General features: G+C 36.0%; 1 protein-coding gene across 1 annotated transcript in view; it reads right to left on the bottom strand.

Annotated features, from left to right (window-relative positions):
- Positions 1–20,306, bottom strand: part of LOC126819809 (uncharacterized) — a 117,057-nt gene that overhangs the window by 52,548 nt on the left and 44,203 nt on the right. The window contains exons 27-48 of the mRNA XM_056100271.1: positions 20,084–20,275; positions 18,362–18,496; positions 17,490–17,756; positions 16,408–16,764; positions 15,790–15,969; positions 13,269–13,385; positions 12,716–12,868; positions 11,752–11,904; positions 11,027–11,239; positions 10,019–10,507; positions 9,577–9,903; positions 8,813–9,421; positions 7,441–7,674; positions 6,914–7,101; positions 6,504–6,717; positions 6,065–6,262; positions 3,233–5,860; positions 2,920–3,102; positions 2,490–2,607; positions 2,066–2,289; positions 1,297–1,683; positions 49–304 (exon numbers count right to left, since the gene is read on the bottom strand). Of these exons, the coding sequence (XP_055956246.1) occupies positions 49–304; positions 1,297–1,683; positions 2,066–2,289; positions 2,490–2,607; positions 2,920–3,102; positions 3,233–5,860; positions 6,065–6,262; positions 6,504–6,717; positions 6,914–7,101; positions 7,441–7,674; positions 8,813–9,421; positions 9,577–9,903; positions 10,019–10,507; positions 11,027–11,239; positions 11,752–11,904; positions 12,716–12,868; positions 13,269–13,385; positions 15,790–15,969; positions 16,408–16,764; positions 17,490–17,756; positions 18,362–18,496; positions 20,084–20,275 (7,822 nt within the window). The remainder of the gene's footprint in view (positions 1–48; positions 305–1,296; positions 1,684–2,065; positions 2,290–2,489; positions 2,608–2,919; positions 3,103–3,232; positions 5,861–6,064; positions 6,263–6,503; positions 6,718–6,913; positions 7,102–7,440; positions 7,675–8,812; positions 9,422–9,576; positions 9,904–10,018; positions 10,508–11,026; positions 11,240–11,751; positions 11,905–12,715; positions 12,869–13,268; positions 13,386–15,789; positions 15,970–16,407; positions 16,765–17,489; positions 17,757–18,361; positions 18,497–20,083; positions 20,276–20,306) is intronic.

Here is a 20,306-nt window from a genome sequence, read left to right as displayed (position 1 = left end):
TGAAACAAGAGTGGATTTAAAAGATTTGGAGTTAATGAGTTCACATACCTTCCAGCAGGACATGTCTTACATAAACTTTGTCCAATTTCATTTTGATAATAACCGGGATCACAGATGACAGGTTGACCACTACCTTGTGGACAATAGTGACCAACTGTACAATTATAGTCTAATGGTGTAGGTGATTGTTGGCCCGAAGGACAATAATAGCCAGCATCACACTGACCAGTATAATTGGTATTAGCTAATCCTGTACAGTAATAGCCAGGGGTACACAAATCACAATCAGTAACATTGGTATTTCCTAAAAAAAAAAATTAAAAATATTCTCATGAACCCAACATGAAAACATTAATAAGAAATGCATAACTAATGATTACTGGTATATCAAATTTTCATGCATTCAAATTGCAACATTCGCAAATCATGAATGTTAATTAGATTTGATTCTGCATTGTAGGTCATCTAAAGACAAGTTACAATATTTCCCCCCATTACCTAATTAAAGGCCTCAGCCAACATAAGGAAATCTGCCATATAATACTATTAAAACATGCATTTGTGAAGCATCTATTCCATCAGAGACATGCACAAATAGCAATCATTGAGGGAGGCAATTTTATGTTCAGTTCAAAAGACCACCAACGTATTCAAAATAATCACCAGGAGCCTTATTCACGAAAACTTATAACTTAAAATTGTAACTTAAGAGAAGCCATATTCACCAAACAATATTATTTCAAGACACAATCGATTTAAGTTAAGTCAGCTACTATCCTGTCTTAAGTTAAAATTCCCAAAACATGGCTGTCAACTTCATGAAATGTCAGTTATTTGGTACACCAAAGTAATAAGAGACCACTCAAATACTCAATCCTGAAGAAGTCTGCTCTCAGTATCATTTATATCCGAAAACCATTATATACATTATTGTAATTAATTGAGATATTTAACGAAAGATGAGATTATGGTACCAAACTTACTTTAGCCACATTAACGACAGCAACAAGGACAGGACTTTAAATCAAATTTGTGAAATACTAATTACAATACCTTTTCCTGGTCAAGTCCCCATTATATTACATCTATTTGTATTTATTGATTTTGAATGTGTTCGCCCTTTAGGATCAATGTGCTATATTTTAACTTATTCTATCCCATACATACTGAGTATGAGTAATGGAATACTATATTTAAATTTATTTTATCCAACACATACAGAGAGTGAGCAATCAAATACTATATTTAAATTTATTTTATCCAATACATACTATATTTGAGAAATTGAATACTTACCATTAGTATTACTCATGGTTCCTGCAGGACATGGTGTTGGTGTCTTAGAGCCTTCTTCACAATAATATCCTGATGGACATAGAGCAGACGGGGGATCTGGACGTGATGCACCACCATTACAGTAGTAACCAGGATTACAAAGACCTTGTGGTGTTTCCAGTTCATACAGCATACAGTACATACCCTCTGTACAGGGTATGGGATAATTAGTGCCGGATGGACAATATGTCCCTGGCCAACATTTACCACCTGTATAATTAGTTAGTGGGCAAACACAATCTGGCAGACTAGTGACATTTTGGGTTGTTATTGGTTGGTCAGAATACGAATTCCCTGTACAATACCATCCTGTTGAACAATTTCCTGTAGGTTCTGACAAGCCATCAACTATAAAAGGAGATATACAAGGACTTCTTTCATTTTTGTGTTTTTTGATATTCACAGACTTTTTTATTTTGTGTTTTTACCAATTTTCAACCCATTAAGTGTAAATAATTTAATTAAATCAATCCGTCCATAATATCATATTTAATGTATTGGACATTAAATCTGTAATAAACAACAACACTATTATAAAATAAGGTTAGGGGACAATAACCAATTAAATTGTAATAAATAATATTATATTCATATGCTAATGCCTATCTTATAAATCTGTCTTTTGAACAATAAATGTAATATTTCACTTAGTGGACTGAGTTATTGACAAAAAAAGTCATTTGATCAATATCAAATCTCAACCTTACAATTTTGTGTTCTAATATTTTACCTTCACAATATTTTCCAGGAGGACAAGACAAACAATCAACAGCTGAATTACTACCATTGGTAGGATTGTATGTGCCTTTAGGGCATGGATATGCCATGGGATTAGTTGTTCCTGGTGGACAGTAGTATCCAGCTGGACAAATCTGTTCATCAAATGTAGTGGAATTCTCTACACAGTAAAAACCAGCAGGGCACATGGTACAGTTAACTTGACCAGCACTGTCACTAAAGCAAAGAATCATTTTTATATTGTTTTTTTTTAATAAACACAACAAATTCTATAAAAAGTAAGCAACCAACATCATATTTTCATATTTCATATACTATGCTAGCGTCCAACACTTGTATAAGATAAGATCAAAGTACTGGTAGTCATGACAGATCCTTATCAAGAGTGAACATTAAGAAAATAGATTTTGTATTACCTGTAACTGCCTGGTGGACAGGACAGTGGTAAAACTGAGGATTCTGGACAATAGTAACCAACAGGGCAAACCCCTCCTTCGCCAGTATGTCCACCAGATGGGGTAGCAGTGTCCACACCTGAAAAACATGAAATATTGACTTAATTAGGAAGGAAAATGCATTCACAATTAATAGTGAATATCAAATAACGTGAATAAATATCAATAACATAGTTAAACATTTACCAGGCCATCTACTGATGGGGGGGAACCAAGATGAAAAATTCTGATGAACTTTCTCTGCCAAGCCTAGACCTCGTGTACAGTGAGCCAGTGCCTTACCAACAGACCCACAGTGAATTCTACAAAAATATTAGAATAATTTTGTATAACGTATATTCTGGCTAATGAACATTCATTTCATATTGATCATTCAATTACATATATTTACCTGAAGAACAGTAATATCCAGCGGAACAATCACCAGTAACAGAATCTAAAGCTGGGGTTTGACAATATTTACCACCATCACATGCTATACAATGACTTATATTGCTCATACCATATATAGGATTGTATGTACCAGACGGACATGGTTGTAGATCTGCACCAGTTTTAAATGGACAATAGTGACCTGTAAATATAATATATAAAGATAATCCATCAACACTGTCTCTTCCCAAATTATGGCAACACTACCTTAATTGAGCTAACAACAGGATCATTGTACAATAATGTCAATTTAAAGTAACGTTTAAACTCACCTGGTAAGCAAGGATCCGCTCTATCTCTGTTGACACAATAATGACCTTCAGGACAATCATAGCAAGAAGCAGCACCAGTATGATTGGTATAAGTACCATTAGCACAGTAATAATGTTGAGGTGAACTTTCTGGACAATATGATCCTGCTGGACAGATATTTCCTGTAATGTCATCATACGGTGTAGGACTGCTGGCACCACCTTTACAGTAAAACCCCTCAAAGCAGTTTCCTGCTGTTTGAGATCCTCCAGTAGCATTACAGAATTTCCCTGGATCACAAGCAATACAATCTGAACTATTCACCCTCCTTGCAAAAGGTTGATATGTTCCAGCAGGACATGCAGTTGGTTGGTAACTGTTTTCGGGACAAAAATAACCTACAGGACATTCATCTCCATAAGATTTTCCTATCGGGTTAGCTTCTTCTGAAGCATTGATGCAGAAAAATCCTGCTAAACAACTTCCATTAGGAGCAGAAAGTCCTGACATGGCACAATACAGACCAGGTGGACAAGCAGTGCAATCTGCTAAAGAGGCAAGTAAAGCTCTGTCTCCAAATGTTCCTTGTGGACAAGATGTTGGTTGAGAAGAACCCTCAGGGCAGTATGTTCCTTGAGCACAAGGACCACCCGATGCTGATAGACTTGGAGTTGGTGTTTTTGATGCCAAGACACAATAATACCCTGCAAAACATTTATCTGTTGGTTGGGTGATGTTTTCAGCTTCACAATAATATCCTGGTGGGCAATCTCTACATTCTGTGAAAATTTCTAAACCTGTTGTATTACTGTATGTACCAAGCGGACAGGCATTGTCTCTGGAAGTCTTAGTATTGTTCATACAATAAAATCCTGCTGGGCAAACTTTAGGAGTTACAACACCATGGGACAGGGCTCCAAATCCACTCTGTTGTTCTGCTATAGCTTCATTTTGGTCACAGTAGGTACCAGCAGAACAATCTATACAATTTCCTTTTCCAGTTAATGGTTGATAAAATCCAGAAGGACATGGTGTTTGATTGGGACTGCCTTGAGGACAGGAGTGACCTGCAAGACATTGATTTCCTGGTGGCTGAGGCTGAATCATTCCTTCTGGACAGAACCACCCTTCACTACAGTCACCATTTGGCAAGGCACGTCCAACACCAGAACAGTATTTACCAGGTGTGCAGGGTAGACAGCTAGAAATATTTATGTTCCCATATAGGTTACTGAATGTTCCTTCTAAGCAAGCAATTGGCAATGAACTCCCCTTTGGACAGTAATGGCCCTTTGGACAAACATCTCCAAAACTCTCATTTACAGGATTTTGAATTGTAGAACTTCCTGAACAGTAATAGCCAGCATCACACTGATCAGTTACATTAGCTAGTCCATCCGAAGAGCAAAAATGTCCGGGGAGGCATGGCAAAGGAGAATCTGATCCTATAGGGCAAAAATTTCCGGTTAAGCATTTTCCTCCTATAGTTGTATTTGCTGCATTAGAAGGGTTTTGTGACCCAGATCCAAGAATACAATACCATCCACCAGCACAATGTCCTTCTGGTTCAACTAATCCAGGAACTGAACAGTACATTCCCGGAAGACAAAGCTGACAATCACTTGTATCTTTACCTCTTGTGTTATTGTTAAATGTACCAATTGAACATGGGAATTGGTTAGAGTATTCTGTTTTCGATGGACAATAATGTCCCTTTGGACATTCTGTTGTTGAATTTGCTCCAGCCTCACAATAATATCCTCCAGGGCACTCAGTACAATTTACCATTTGTTCTACGCTATTGAAGGTACCTGCCGGACAATTTCTTGGTGTACTTGATCCAGCTTCACAATATGTCCCAACAGGACAGGGTCCACCTGTTGATGTTGTTAATGATGGGCTTGAGTAGTTGGAACCTTCAGAACAATAAAATCCTGGGTCACAGAGACCTGTGGGATAAATCAGTCCAGGTAAAGGACAATGATATCCTGGTAGACACAGCTGACATTCACTCTTTGTTGTTATCTTTGTTTTATTATTAAATGTTCCTGATGGACATTTGAATGGATCCTGAGTTTGTTGACTGCAATAATAGCCAGAAGGACATGGCCCAGCATCTCCACTCCCTAAACCAGATGGTGTTGCTGAGTCTGCGCCTAATCTACAGAAATATCCTGGTTCACAAGTACCTGTGACAACTGTCTGATTATGTTGATTACAGAAATAACCACCTGTACATTGAGTACATTGGGTAATATTTGCTAAACCAGTTGAGGAGCTGAATGTACCAGGAGGACAAGATTGCCATATGTGACCAGTACCTTTAGGACAATAGTATCCAGCTGGACAGAGTTCTGGATTTGATCCAGTGATGCAGAAATGACCCGGTGTACACTCTAGACATACTGCATTTAATTCTGTGTCTGTGTATGTTCCTGGTTCACACAGTTTTGGATTTGGAGTTCCTGCTGGGCAATAGTGACCAATTGGACATTTGTTACCCGTTGCACTATCCAATGGTGTTGATGTTGATGCATTTCCTGAACAGTAGTATCCTGCAGAACAATTACCAATTGGTGAGGTCATACCATAGTTTGGACAATACTGACCTGCTGTACATCCCAAGCACTGGCTCTCAAATTCCAAACCTAAGAAAAAAGATCATGCCATTTTACTCTTGTACAAAATGTATTTTCATTTCATACATCATGAAATAAACAAATTCAAAATAATGTCAAACCCCTGCCTTTTTTATTTAGTATTTAGTTTTCATGGAACACAGAAGACTTTAAAATATGATCAGTAAAGATACATGTATATAAACAGATTAACATCTGTGATCTGAATTTTACCTGAAACTGGGTTGTAAGTTCCTGGTGGACATTGTAACGTTGAATTAGAACCAACTGGACAATAGGAACCAGGTGTGCAGATATTTCCTGTTATACCATCCGTTGGTGTGGCTGACTGAGCACTCTGTATGCAATAATATCCACCACTACATGGACCGATAGGTGCCGAAAGGCCAGTTCTATCACAATAAGTACCACCTTAAATATAAACAAGCCAACTGAAGCTGATTTCCCACCCATTTTAATAGTCCCCTGCTTTCTTCCAAAGGCGGCGGACAATAAATCATTTAACTAATAATTAAAGGGAAAGTTTGACAATTTTGTACAATAGATAATCGCTAATTCAATTGACAATAGCTACATCTAAGAAAAATTTATCAAAATAGCTAGTTTCCAATTTATAGTGCGGAAGAAAAAAGTACAACCATTTGAAACATACCTGTGCAATTAGTGCATTCCCCTGCTGTTTTCAAATTTTTCTTATCACTAAATGTCCCTAACAGGCATCCAAACTCGGTGGATATCTTTGTACCTTGAGGACAGTAATAACCTGGTTGACATGGTGATGGATTTTGAACACCATGTGAACATACTGTATCATTCTGTATAGTACCATCACAATAATATCCCTCTGGACACACTTTACAACTCGACTGTAAAATTATAATAAAAATATTCCAGTTTACAACAAGAATAGAGCTCTCCCTGTAGGTTCATAAATATTAATTATTTAAATATTCAAAAATACCATAAAATAATAATTATGTCAAAATTTACCGAAAGAGTGTTGCCCAGTTCAATTTACAGAGTTATTTATTTCATAAATTTTACTATCAAAAAACAAAATACCTGTGCAAATTCATCTTGATATGTTCCTGAATCACAGGCTATTTGAGTGGGACTGCCAGATGGACAATAATGGCCTGGTGTACAGACAAACTCATTAGGTGTACTAGTGTTCTGTCCAGGTGGACAATAATAGTTAGCATCACAGTTTCCAGTTGGACTATCAGCACCATAGCTAGCACAATACATTCCTAAAATAAACAGAAATCATAATAAATTTGTACCATTGTTCAATACATTACATAAGCTAGGTCAGTCCACTTAGAGATTTTTAAAATCTTTACTGCTTTTATCACGTTGAAAATTGACAAAGCAGACAAGATCACTGTCTACAATACCCCTCAGCAAAATGATAGAAATACAAAAACTTTTAGAGAGATAAATTATTGATTAATTATTTTGTATTCAGGGGTTTTCAGAAGTAGGAGGAAAGACAACCCTAGCCCTTGTCAAGTACAAATCTGGAATCACTTTCAATCACTTCAAAAAACAGTTCATCTATTATAATATAGTTAATCATTTTAAATTACCTTGTGTACAGAGTAGACAGTTTGAAAACTCCACATTGCCCGTAGCATTAGAGAAATAGCCTGGTGGACATTTAACAGGATCCCTTGTACCAGCCGGGCAATAGTTGCCACTCGGACACGTTCCTCCAGTTACATCATTTTGTGGATCTGGTCTTGTAGCAGAAGCCATACAATAATAACCAGGATAACATTGACCTGTTACATTAGCTAACCCAGCAATATCACAATAATAACCTGTAATACAATGTATGGCAATATTATAAATCTATGTCTGCACTGTACCAGTCATCTTCAATGTTATTCTAGGGCATCAGAGAGAGAGAGAGGGTTTAACATCCACTCAACACAAACCAGGTCATTTCGGGACTAACATATGGTTTATTTCTATTTCAATAATTCGCTTGAACGTAGGGGTCTTTAGCAGTGGGAGGAACCCAGGGGACCTGGAGAAAAGTCACAAGGTTGGACGGGCGTCCCTACTCTAGTTGACTCAATGACAGACATTATGTTACAACGCGCACGTACTAACCATTTGAGCATCCACCCCACCCCCCCATCCAGCATAAAGTTATTGTTCTATATACAATAACATGCAATATAATATACCACTTACGAGAGTTAATATTATACATCACGATAATAAAATACCACTGTTCTTCTCCAAATGGGCCAATGAAATGAACCTTTGCCCGGACAGTGGCACTACAGCCTATTCTAATATCGAATTTCAACTGCCAAGGAATCTTTTATGTGCATGCCAATGTATACACGGGACTAGGCAGCTGTTCTTGTCAGGCCTCATTCCTGCACCACTGACAAGGGGAAACCATGTCGGAAAATCCTGATGAACTTTCTCGGCCAATGTGATCGAAACCGCAACCTTCAGACTAGCGAGCCAGCCACTTAGTCACCATGGCTCTCATTATAATAATACAACAATCTTTAAACAATATATCACAGAAATAATGATACATGACAATAATAACCAATTATACAAAATATCACAGTAATATCCTGCAATATTATATATATCACAATAATACCCTGCAAGCCAACTGTAAGGCTTATACCCCCTTCCTTAATCACAAAATTTATCTTTCAATCTTTTGATTAAGCATCAGCAAATTAAATTGCTTATCTATTCTTAGCCTCAGTAGGAAATGCACATCATCATATATTTGATGAAGATATTCAGCTGATGCATATCTAGATCTAAGGTTGAACATTCAAAGTCAAACTCAGCTACGCCAATTCTCAGCATAATTATAAAAATACCATGACCATTGTACATGTAATTCAGCTTAAGAATGGAATTTTCTATGAAAGTAATCCACTTTTATCAAAAACAAGCACACAATTATTAAGCTCTTACCTGGTAGACAAGGTTGAGGTTCTGATGATCCTGGTGGACAGAACTGACCCGGTTGACATTGACCACCAGTTAAATTAGCTGGACATGAACAATCCATTGTGGTAAAGTTACCAATATCTGTAGGTTGGGCACTCCATGCACCTCGTATACAAAACCAGCCTTCAGAACATGGTGCAGTTGTTGCAGAACTGCCAGGAGTAGCACAATAATAGCCTGGATCACAAGGTGTGCAGTCTTCTTCTTTCTGTTTTCCAGAAGTTGGATTATATGTACCTTTTGGACATGGGAATTCATACTGATGCTTGGTGCCTATTGTGCAATAAAAACCTTGTGGACAGTTGTTTCCAGAAAATGATGTTGAATTTTCTGGGCAGTAGTAGCCAGCTGGACATAGTGTACATTCTTTCATTCCAGTATTAGGATTGTAAGTTCCTGCTGGACATCCTAGTGGGTAAGAAGTTCCATTAGGGCAAAAGTTTCCGGCAGGACATGGTCCTCCTGTGCTGTCCAAAGATGGATTGTTAGCTGAGGATGCACCTTGTAAACAGAAGAATCCCTCACTACATTCTCCAGATGGTTCAGTTAGTCCTTCTGTTGCACAATACATACCTGTCCAAAACAGAAACAATTGCTTTTAAATTTTTTGTTAAAAGATTGAAAATGAATTAGAACTAAAATAGCTTTTTGTATAACATGCTTAATATATATACAATATTTTAACACTTTTATCAAAGGTCTGCAATTTCATTATGAAAAGAACTTACCAAAAGAACAAAGCGTACATTCAGATGAACTTTTAAGTTTTGTGTTATTGCTGAAAGTACCAGATGGGCATTTCAATGGTGTTGTTGTTCTTCTTGGACAATAATAACCTGGTGGACAAGGTCCTGCATCACCGGTAAACCCTGTATCTGGAGTGGCTGTGTTGGAACCTAATGTACAATAATATCCGGCATCACATTCACTAGTGATGGATGTGGCATTTGGTTGTGAGCAGTAGAATCCTCCAGAGCACTGAGTACAATTATCAGCATCTGATAATTGGATTGCTATGCTAAAGGTTCCTTGTGGACATGACTGCCATAAGACTCCTGTAAATGAAACCCATAAAGGTAGTGAACTTTATAATGAATTTATTTTAGCTATACCCAAAATTACAGAGGTTTCAAGTTAAAAGTCGTTCAACAGATAATTGGTTTTACTTACCAGTGCCCTCGGGACAGTAATAACCTGGTGGACAATCTTCTGGGGTGGTTTGTGAAATACAATAATGACCAGGGGTACAGTTAAAACATGTGTCTGCTCCAGTAATAGGCATGTAAGTGCCATCTGCACAAGGTATAGGTACGGCAGTTCCTTGTGGACAATAATGACCAATTGTGCATGTATCTCCTGTAATACCATTAGATGGATTAGAAGTAACTGCACCAGAGCTGCAATAAAATCTTGCATCACAAGCCCCAGATGGTGTTGTCAATCCTGTTTCATCACAATAAAATCCTCCAGTACATGGTTGACATTCTCCAGATACACCAAGTCCTGTGCTGTTTGACGATGTTCCAAGAGGACAGGGTTCAGGAACTGGTATTCCCTTTGGACAATAATGTCCTTCTGGACATGATTTTCCTGTTATTCCATCAGTTGGTGTTGGTGTAGAAGATCCCCCATAACAGATGTATCTGGCTGAACAATCACCTATCAATATTCAAACACAAATAATTAATAAAATATAAACAAAGGTAATAGAAGAATTTTGACAAGATCTGTGGTCCTAATATTCACATTTCAACTGTCCAGGTTTCCTTTAAGTGCATGTGAATGTGTACATGAGTGGGTGTTCATTTTACATACCATCCAAACGTATGCAGATCTGGATGTGAAAAAGGGCCTAAATTCGAACATGTGTTTTTCTGAAAGCTTATAGCAACATGAACAACATAGTATTTGGATACTGAATTTAGTATAAAATTAGACTAATGAAAGCTTATTACCAACTGAATAACATATAAAATCATAGTACAAAAGAATGCGTCAACAATTGTGTATTTGCACACTGTATTCAGTCTGCATTTCCGCACAATTATATAAAAAATGTTACAGTAAAAGATATACAAAGAGAACTGATAGGTTCGCATTTGCTTTTCTCTGGAATTATTTGTAGAAACTATCAATTTGGTATTACACTATTAAAAAGATAAATAAGATACTCCATACCTGTAACATTACTCCAGCCAATAAAACCACAATATTTTCCAGCATCGCATTTAAGACATTCTGTGACACTTTCTAGTTTTGTATTAGGACTGTACGTTCCTAAGGGACAGCCATATTGTTCTGGCCATTTGGTAGCATTAGGACAGTAATAACCAGCAGGACATGGATAGGGTAGGTAGGAATCTAAATTGTCTGCATTATTACAATAATATCCTAAAACAAAACAGTATTTGTCGTAACACATTTCACATGATTCTGACTATGGATGGGATTAGAGTGCTATTTTAAATGTGTCAATTTTAAAGGGCATTTACATCAATGGATTTGAAATTATGACAATCCCTCGGGCACACTATTATGACATATTTTTAAATGAGAAGATACTCCGATGGTATAAATTAACTCTATCCCAGTGAATAAAACTGATTAATTTTGGAACTCTTCATTTCTAGTCAAAGGAACTATTTAAAGCTCTGGGATATGTTTTCAAAGCAATACCATGGTATGCTTGTCCAGTGGAGTTGGCGATAACCTGTGGTTTAATTACTTCTTGAATAGTTGCGTTCGTTGAGCTATCTTTTCGAAAGGGTTCAATATTTTGAGATGCAAATTTCAGACAGGGTAAATATGCTATTTCTTAACATTCTGGCATTTGATTTGCTATTCTTTTTCAGATAGACAGTAAAAACTGTGACTTCTCTTCCTATTCATGTTTTAGAATTTACCTGCTACACACTCCTTACACAATCCTTGTCCAATTTGATCTTGATATGTTCCAGATGGGCACTTTATTTCTTCAAAACTACCAGTTGGACAATAGTGACCAGATGTACAGATGAAGGGATCACTTTTATTCTGACCAGTTGGACAATAATAACCTACAACACATACAGATAATTAAAACACAGCTTCTTTTGAACATGCAAGTTGATTTATCATCCCCACAATCAACTATGATCAATGAAAATTACTTTTTTGCTGTGGTAAATATTACATCTTCGCAAAAAGTGTTCCGAAATTTATAACCACAGAATTAAATACCTGTGCCCTAATTCATAAATCTGCAGACAGGTGGATCATATTGTGTTAGCACAATGATATTTAAGGATAAGGAGGTCAAGTTTTTAGGTTGATGGCTGCATTCAGCATATTCAACAAGCGAAGGTAACAAATATTATGAATCACTGCCACACTTATCAATCACATGCGATTGTTTTAATGGCCTACCAGGATCGCTGGCATACTAATGAAAATAGTCTATACAACCTCTAGCATTTTTACTTCTAAATTCAACAAAATCCATAATGTATAAATATAAGCAGCATTAGCAGAGAAATTGTGGGCTGACATCTCAAAGTGACTGCATCACACCATAATATTATAAATGGGTTTATATAGTAAGTAAGTAATCATTTTCATCCTATGCTATAATTATAAATTAACATAGGGACCGGACCCAAGCGAAGATAACTAATCAGAAACTCAAGTTTACCATTTCTTCAGTTGTTCCTTACGTTATTTTCTGTTAACAACAACAATGTTTATGGTGAATTTGAAGCCTCTATTTTGTCTAAAATGCTGATGGTTGGGTATGAAATGTCATTGAGTTTATTTAAAAAGCGTATCGCTGGTGTAAACATTTAACAAAAAAACATCAGAGAAAAATAGTTTTAAACTTATTAAATTTACCTTCACTACAAGGAGCAGTTGGTGCTACTAGACCTTCCGATTCACAATAATATCCTTGTGTACATGGTAAACAATCAGTGACTAAGATATTACCAGTTCTATTGGAGAACGTTCCACTTGGACATTTAGGTTGTTCACTTGTTGTTCCTTGTCCTGTATCACATAGATAAATAAAGTTACATATATTGTATATTAATGTCTTTAATATACAATGTTTTGGAAGTATGTTTTAATGACCAATGTTATAGTTTATATATTCTAAAACTAAGCAAGTGTACAGCATTTACGAATTTAAGTACGCTGAATCTACCTATGTACTTGGCAATTAAATTTTAGGTGTTATTCATTTCCAGCCCGAATAGTTTTAAAATGCTAACTGAAATAATCTAAATGTACTCAAAACATAATGCTTCACAAAATGAAAGGTTCATATAATGTACAGTTCAATCAATTCCACAAGATTGCATCTTCTCCACCAAACATATATGTTTGAAGGTTTTTGAAAACAATTTCTGAAGATATGGGGACATTTAGGAGTCGAATTAATGCTTACCACAATATCTTCCTTGAGGACATAGATTGCCTGTTATACCATCAGTGGGATCATTCCTTATAGCTTGTAAACCACAGTAATACCCTTCTTTACATGGGGCACTTACATCAGCCAATCCTGGCAATCATAAGAATAAATAATTAAACCAGCGGCTGCCAGGCAGGATACGCCCACATTTTTCAAGAGATGGATAAGAGAACAAGCTAAACAAAAAGCGATTTTTCGTAACATCATGGACCATAATTCAGAAAGGTACGATCAGATATGTGCAAATATCTGGTCCAATTTTCACGAAATTCTAATTCAACCATCATTACGGTGTAACGGTGATATATTCACACGTTTTTTTAAATCGGATAATAATTGTAACCTCTATAGAAGGACCACAAGGGCCATAATTCAGAAAGTTATAATCCGATATGCGGAAATATCGAGAGGAACCAAGATCTTTGGGTTATAAACATGTATTTCAAGTTTCATCAAAATTGGATCAAAATTCTGAGCTCTAGAGGGTCCACAATCTTGATATACCATATTTTTACACTGTTTGCATTTTGCTCCGATTTTCACTAAATTTGAACTTAACCGTCATTAAGGTGTAACGGTGATATATTCAAACTTTTTTTTAAATCGGAATAAAATTGTGACCTTCATAATTTTCACAAGCTAAAAAACGTGATTTTTCGTAAAATCAGGGCCCATAATTCAGGAAGTTACGATTCGATATGCGTGAATACCGAAAGGAACCAAGATCTTTGGGTTATAAACATGCATTTCAAGTTTCATCAAAATCAGATGACAATTGTGACCTCTAGAGTGTCCACAAGCTAAAAACATGATTTTTCGTACAATCAGGGGCCATAATCCATAAAGTTTTGATCCGATACATGCCAATATCGAAAGGAACCAAGATCTTTTGGAGATAAACCTATATTTCAAATTTTGTCAAAATCAGATAAGAATTGTGACCTGTAGAGTGTCCACAAACAAATTGTGGACGGACAGACGTCTGGACGGACAGGGGCGACGACAATATACGTCCACATGAAAATGTGGGCGTATAAAAATTGTGACCTGTAGAGTGTCCATAAACCATTGTGGAATGTGGGCGTATAAAAAAAGTAGTTTAAACAATTTCATCAAAGTTACTGGATATAAATACAAATTGAACTTCAACTGGTAATAGGGGTTTCAGGTCACGTGACTTTAGTGTGAAATTGGACAGCCAACAGCTGAAATATAGCCCACTTCAATCTACGATTCTGAATTACTATTTTATGTAAATGTATTTCTAGCAATTGTATTGTAATAGTTTAATATCAATCTCAATATCTGCAAAGATTCAGGCTGAAAAATTTTCGAAATGTAAGCAAAATTACCGTTTGTTTACATGAGACGCTTGCTGGAAAATACCGCTCTGACGTCACGCGGGCAGAGATTTTCCATTGCTACGACTCACTTCATTGGTGAATCCGCACCTTAGTTTCTGGTGGAATTTGATATAGAACCAATCAAACGATAGATAACATTTTTGTGTTTATTATGGTCTTTGATACCTTGAGATCGGACAATTACAGTCGTAGAAAACAGGTTTTATCTGTTTTGATGACTGAAATTTGCTAAATTTCGACTAAATATAAAATACTTTCTTGTGGTATCATCCAGATTATAAATATTTGACATATTATCATTCAAATTATTACGATTTTAATAAATCTTAGCTGACAATAACGTGCGGATTTCAGTTTTAAAATTGGTACCAACGATTCTGAAGGGAAAATACCGCTTATGACGTCACTCAAATATGACTGAAAAGCACTTATTTTGGTGCCATTCCACGCATTGACTGGTATAGAGCATTTTGCTTACATTATTGACGTCGATCTCGGATTTTAAAATTCCATAACTTTGGATCTAATTAGAATATTTTGATGAAATAAAAAAATTTGGGTAGCATTTTATGTATATTTTCACAAAATATTTTTAAAAAAAATTTTTTCTGTCATATGAAACTTTGAACTGAAACCCCTAATGGTAAGAGAAAATAATCTGTCTAATGACCAAAACAATATGCTTTAAGTACTTCATAGCAGATAATCAATTGTCAGTGATGCAGGACGGAGGGGCTGACAAGGAAAGCTGTCTAGTCGTTCGGATGTGACGAAAAACTGAGGTCCCGTGTACACATTGGCGTGCACGTAAAAGATCCCTTGGCAGTTGGAATTCGATATAAGAGTAGGCCGTAGTGCCGCTGTCCGGGCAAAATTTCCCTCATAGCACACTGTATGGCGTATGCCCGTCTTCATTAGCCCAGGTTAGGAGCAGAACAGTAGGACGTTAAACTCCATTTCATTTCATTTCAGTTTTGAATACACAGATTTGAAAAAAAATTGACTTTTATTCCTCATATGCTAAAAGGTTGAAATTGTAAATTTTTTATGTTTCAACTCAATTATGGAATTTCAAATGTAAATATTTCATATGAATGGATCACATTTCGAAATAATGTTTATCTAAATACCTGCTATAGCACAATAACTGCCTTCTCTACATGATACAGGTTCATCAGATCCAGTAGGACAGTAAAAACCTGGTTGACATTCTCCACCTGTAGAATTACTAGGACACAGACAATCTCCAGATGTAAAGTTATTATAATCGGTTGGTTTATCTGACCATGCTCCCAATACACAGAAATAACCTGTACGCCAAGAAATATGGTAAGAAAATAACATTGATTGAAAACATACAAGCTACTTTCTGTACTCTGCTATGTTTTATAATTAGATTTATTATTATTACACACTGCTATAGCATACAAATGCCACATAAATGAGCTCATAAAAGAGCATACTTGAAAAAAAAAATATAAATAAAAACTCGGTATTTAGATAGAATTATATTTAATTAGAATAAATCTGTATAATTTATGTATTTAAAGGATCAGTGGATAAAAGCCTATTTAAATAAATATGTCTTTAGTTTAGGTTTAAAAGTAGTAATAGCAGTGACATTACGAATTTGAAATGGAAATCTGTTCCATAAGTAAATCATATTGCTGAAACATTGGGATTTTAGTGTGATGGACACCTTCCATCTATATATGCTTATTTCAATTTTTTTTTAACATTTCTTTTACCTGCAGTACATAAACCAACTGGCTCCTTCAATCCCTGGTTATTACAATATTCTCCTGCTGGACATGGGAAACAATCAGCCATAGATTGACCCCTGGTAAAGTTTCTATAGTAGCCTCTTGGACATGGATGTTGAGTACTGTATTCAGTGCCACTGAGACAGAAATGTCCTTCAGGACATGGATAAAGTTCATAGTCAGTTATATTTTCTGGACAGAAATAACCTGATGGACAAGAAAAGCAGACAGCTTGTCCAGTTATGTTATTGTATGTTCCTGCTGGACATTCTAATGGATATGATGTTCCCTCTGGACAATAATGGCTGACAGGACATGGACCACCTATTGCAGGATCTGAACCTGTAAAACAATGTATAATAATAATTATAGAAGTTAGTCACGATGATGATGAGCATGTACCTTACAGCGTACAAACTGTGATTTGATGATATATTTGGACTAAAAATTTATTCAAACTAACTTATCCATCAAAAGTTTGCTTTAAATACCACTCAAAACATTTTAATAGTAAGAGTACTACCCCATGACACAAAAATCTATTTTAAGAAGCCTTGTTTGTCACGTGACTTGTATTTGTTGTTAGTCATTATGAGCCCTCCTGGGTGTTTTTCAAGGAATCCAGTATTTTTCTAGTAAGCTTGAGTGTCTCTACTTTCCATATACTTGTATAGGGAGAAAGAGAGAAATGGGGTTTAATGTCCACTAGACACAAACTAGGTAATTTCGGTACTAACATGTGGTTAAATTTAATTTCAATAATTCGCTTGCTCGTAGGGGTCTTTAGCAGTGGCAGGAAACCGGAGGATCCAGAGAAAACCCACAAGGTTGTACAGGCGACCCTACTCCTTGTCATGTACAACCGGGAATCGAAACCACGCCAGTTGACTCAATGACAGACCTTATGATTCGACGAACATGTGCTAACCATTCAGCCATCCAACTCCAATACTTGTACAGGAAATAACTACCCGATAAATACTTTTGTGAGCAATGTATCTTTAAACATAAATTTAAATGAGAAAATGTGTTGAAGAAAATAATATTCTTTTTGAATTTGAACTAACCTGTAGGATCAGGTACATTGTTTCCACGGAGACAGTAGAAGCCTTGAGAACATGGTCCTGTTGCATCTGTTAGGTTTGTTGAACCACAATACTTTCCTAATTTACATGGTATACAGTCGCCAAGCTTTGCACCAAACTGAGTATCTCTGTAGGTACCATTTGGACATGGTATAGGATCTTCTGTTTGTAATGGACAGTAGAAACCTTCTGGACAAGGCCCACCTATTCCACTAGATGTATGAACAGTTGGTGTACTGATGTTCACACCTATATAAAATCATCAATCAGCTCACCAATAAAACATAAAATCGTCAATCAACTCACCAAATACATAATCTTAAACCAACTGGTCAAAATTTGACAATAATTAAACCTTCGATCTTTCATGACCTAATGTGCATTCAAGTTCCATTAAGGATACATTATGGGAAATTCTTTAGGCCTGAAATGTTATCTAAATTATTAATTAGACATTAATTAACTTATCCAGACCATAATCAACTCTCGATGTCAATGCTAGCCTGCGATATTTACTGGATTAGGATCCCATTTGCTGCTCAACTTTCATTCATGATTTAATTATGAAATGGATAATCGAGACTATGTTTTTTATTGTACCAACTTTAGCAATGATGAATGAGGCTAGGCCGAAAATTCAATCGCTAAAATCTTGGTTCAGAGTGGATCAAATTGACTGAAATTTTCAGCAAATTCCCTTTACATTATCTAGTTTTTAACTATTATAGTGAGAACTGCCAGCTCTTTATCTAATCTCCTATAATGTATCTTTAAACATCAGAACTATTATCTGTGATATTGATGACCAACCATAACTTAAACCCCCCAAAAATAAGGGGAGGTAAAACACTTACCCAATTTACAGAAATAACCTGCAGCACAAGGACCTGTTCCTGTCCCATTGACACTAAAATCAAAATCAATGGCACCTAGACTATCACAGTAGAAGCCTCCTTTACATGGTTTACAATCATCTATAGATGGCATACCTAAAAGAAATAACACTATATTACTAATCAATGTTTATATCAGTTTAAAAGAAAATGCCTTGTCCTATTTTACCTCGGGAATCAAACAGGAACGCAATGATTTTATTCTTTGCTGTACAAATAATAAATAAATTCAAGATTATCAGTTATTAAATGTTGACTACAATATAATTCCCAAACTTGGTTGGCACGTATTATATCTAATGTAGAATGGTTCATGCTGTAATGATACCACATCAGAGCGACAGCTTCCCATCTGTTAACAGTAGCAATCACATGATATTCTCCTTCCATTCCCCCCTTTCCATCCTTCATATCAATCACACATACACCAGTACTGTAGTGAATTAAAGAAAACGAAGAAAATAAATGCTGCCAAGTAGCAAGAATTGGAACTATTTCAAATCAGCGACAGTGATCAAGGAGGACCATTGTTTATTTCATAGCTTAAAAATTCTACATAAAATGCTAAAGCCTACATAGGTATTATTGTTCGAGTTTGTGATCTCTTATTACAGCTGCATGATGAGGTACGATATCAGCATGCATTGAAATGGGATCGAAGAGAGACCTCAGCGACGTACTGCTGCGTTCTCTAATTCTATCTTTTTGATCATCATGCAATGGGCTTATTCCATATTCCAGTCACATGTTTTATCGAGTGGACTGTTGTACGCTTATGTCTGTTTGCACATGCACAAAAATAGTATTCTCAAAAAATAAGGATTCAAAAAAATAACGTAGACCAGTAAGGATTTTGCACTGTTTATTATTTCCTTTGTCTTAATAGTCACGAGCACAGCAACTCAAATAATCGTACCGAGTGTCAAGCAAATTAATGATTTAATTGTACACAACTCGAATGATATTTTAGATTTACCAAGTCCTTTTGAACAGATATAGGCGACTCCAGTATCAGCAAAACGGTTGAATATCGGTCTTTATATCCCAATACATGCTACTGCTGACGCTTGACATTTGATACTTTTATTTGATTACGAACATCTGTTGAGGTGGGTCCGGTTTTGTTAGAGCTTAAATTGAGCTGGGTGTGAATCCTAACACAGCTCAAGTTGTCAGTTGCTAGCCTTCGGTGTTGGAAACTACTTGAGAACAAAATCAGTTGAAAGCACCTTTTTTTCCCCATAATGAGCTTAAACATACATTATGCAAGAGCTAAATCTGCCTATTGCAGGTCTTTCTTTAGGCCTGAAGTTTTATCTAAATTATTAATTAGACATTAATTAACTGATCCAGGCCATAATCAACACTCGATGGCATCAGATTTCTCCAATATTAAATAGATTAGAACGGTTCCGCCATACTTTGATTTAATTTAAAAATGGAGGAGCGAGACTTGGCTTCGAACAACCAGTACGGTGGTTGAAATTATTGCAAACGTCTTGTCAAACCTTCAAAGGCTAATATCTTTGCTTGCAATAGAGTAATTTGAATGAAATTTTCAAATTATTAATTTTACATTATCTATTTTCGAACTATTATAGGAAGAATGGCTAGCTCTTTATCTAAATCTTACATAATGTATCTTTAAGAAAATTCTATAAAATAATTCCAGGCTCTTTTTACCTAAATCAGGATTGTACGTTCCTCTTGGACAGAATGGTTGTGCAGCTGTTGTATTGCCTGGACAGTAGCGTCCTCTTGGACATCTTAACGGAATTTCACCATCAACACAATAGAAACCAACAGGACAGTCAAAACAATAATCTAAACCAGTTACATTAGTAAAAGACCCAGGAATACATTGTTTTGGTTCTCCTATAAAGTAAAAATGGACTAAGTATTAACA

The sequence above is a fragment of the Patella vulgata genome, chromosome 4 (genome assembly GCF_932274485.2).
Source record: "Patella vulgata chromosome 4, xgPatVulg1.2, whole genome shotgun sequence".
Taxonomy (NCBI): domain Eukaryota; kingdom Metazoa; phylum Mollusca; class Gastropoda; family Patellidae; genus Patella; species Patella vulgata.
This window is presented reverse-complemented; position numbering and strand designations above follow the sequence as displayed.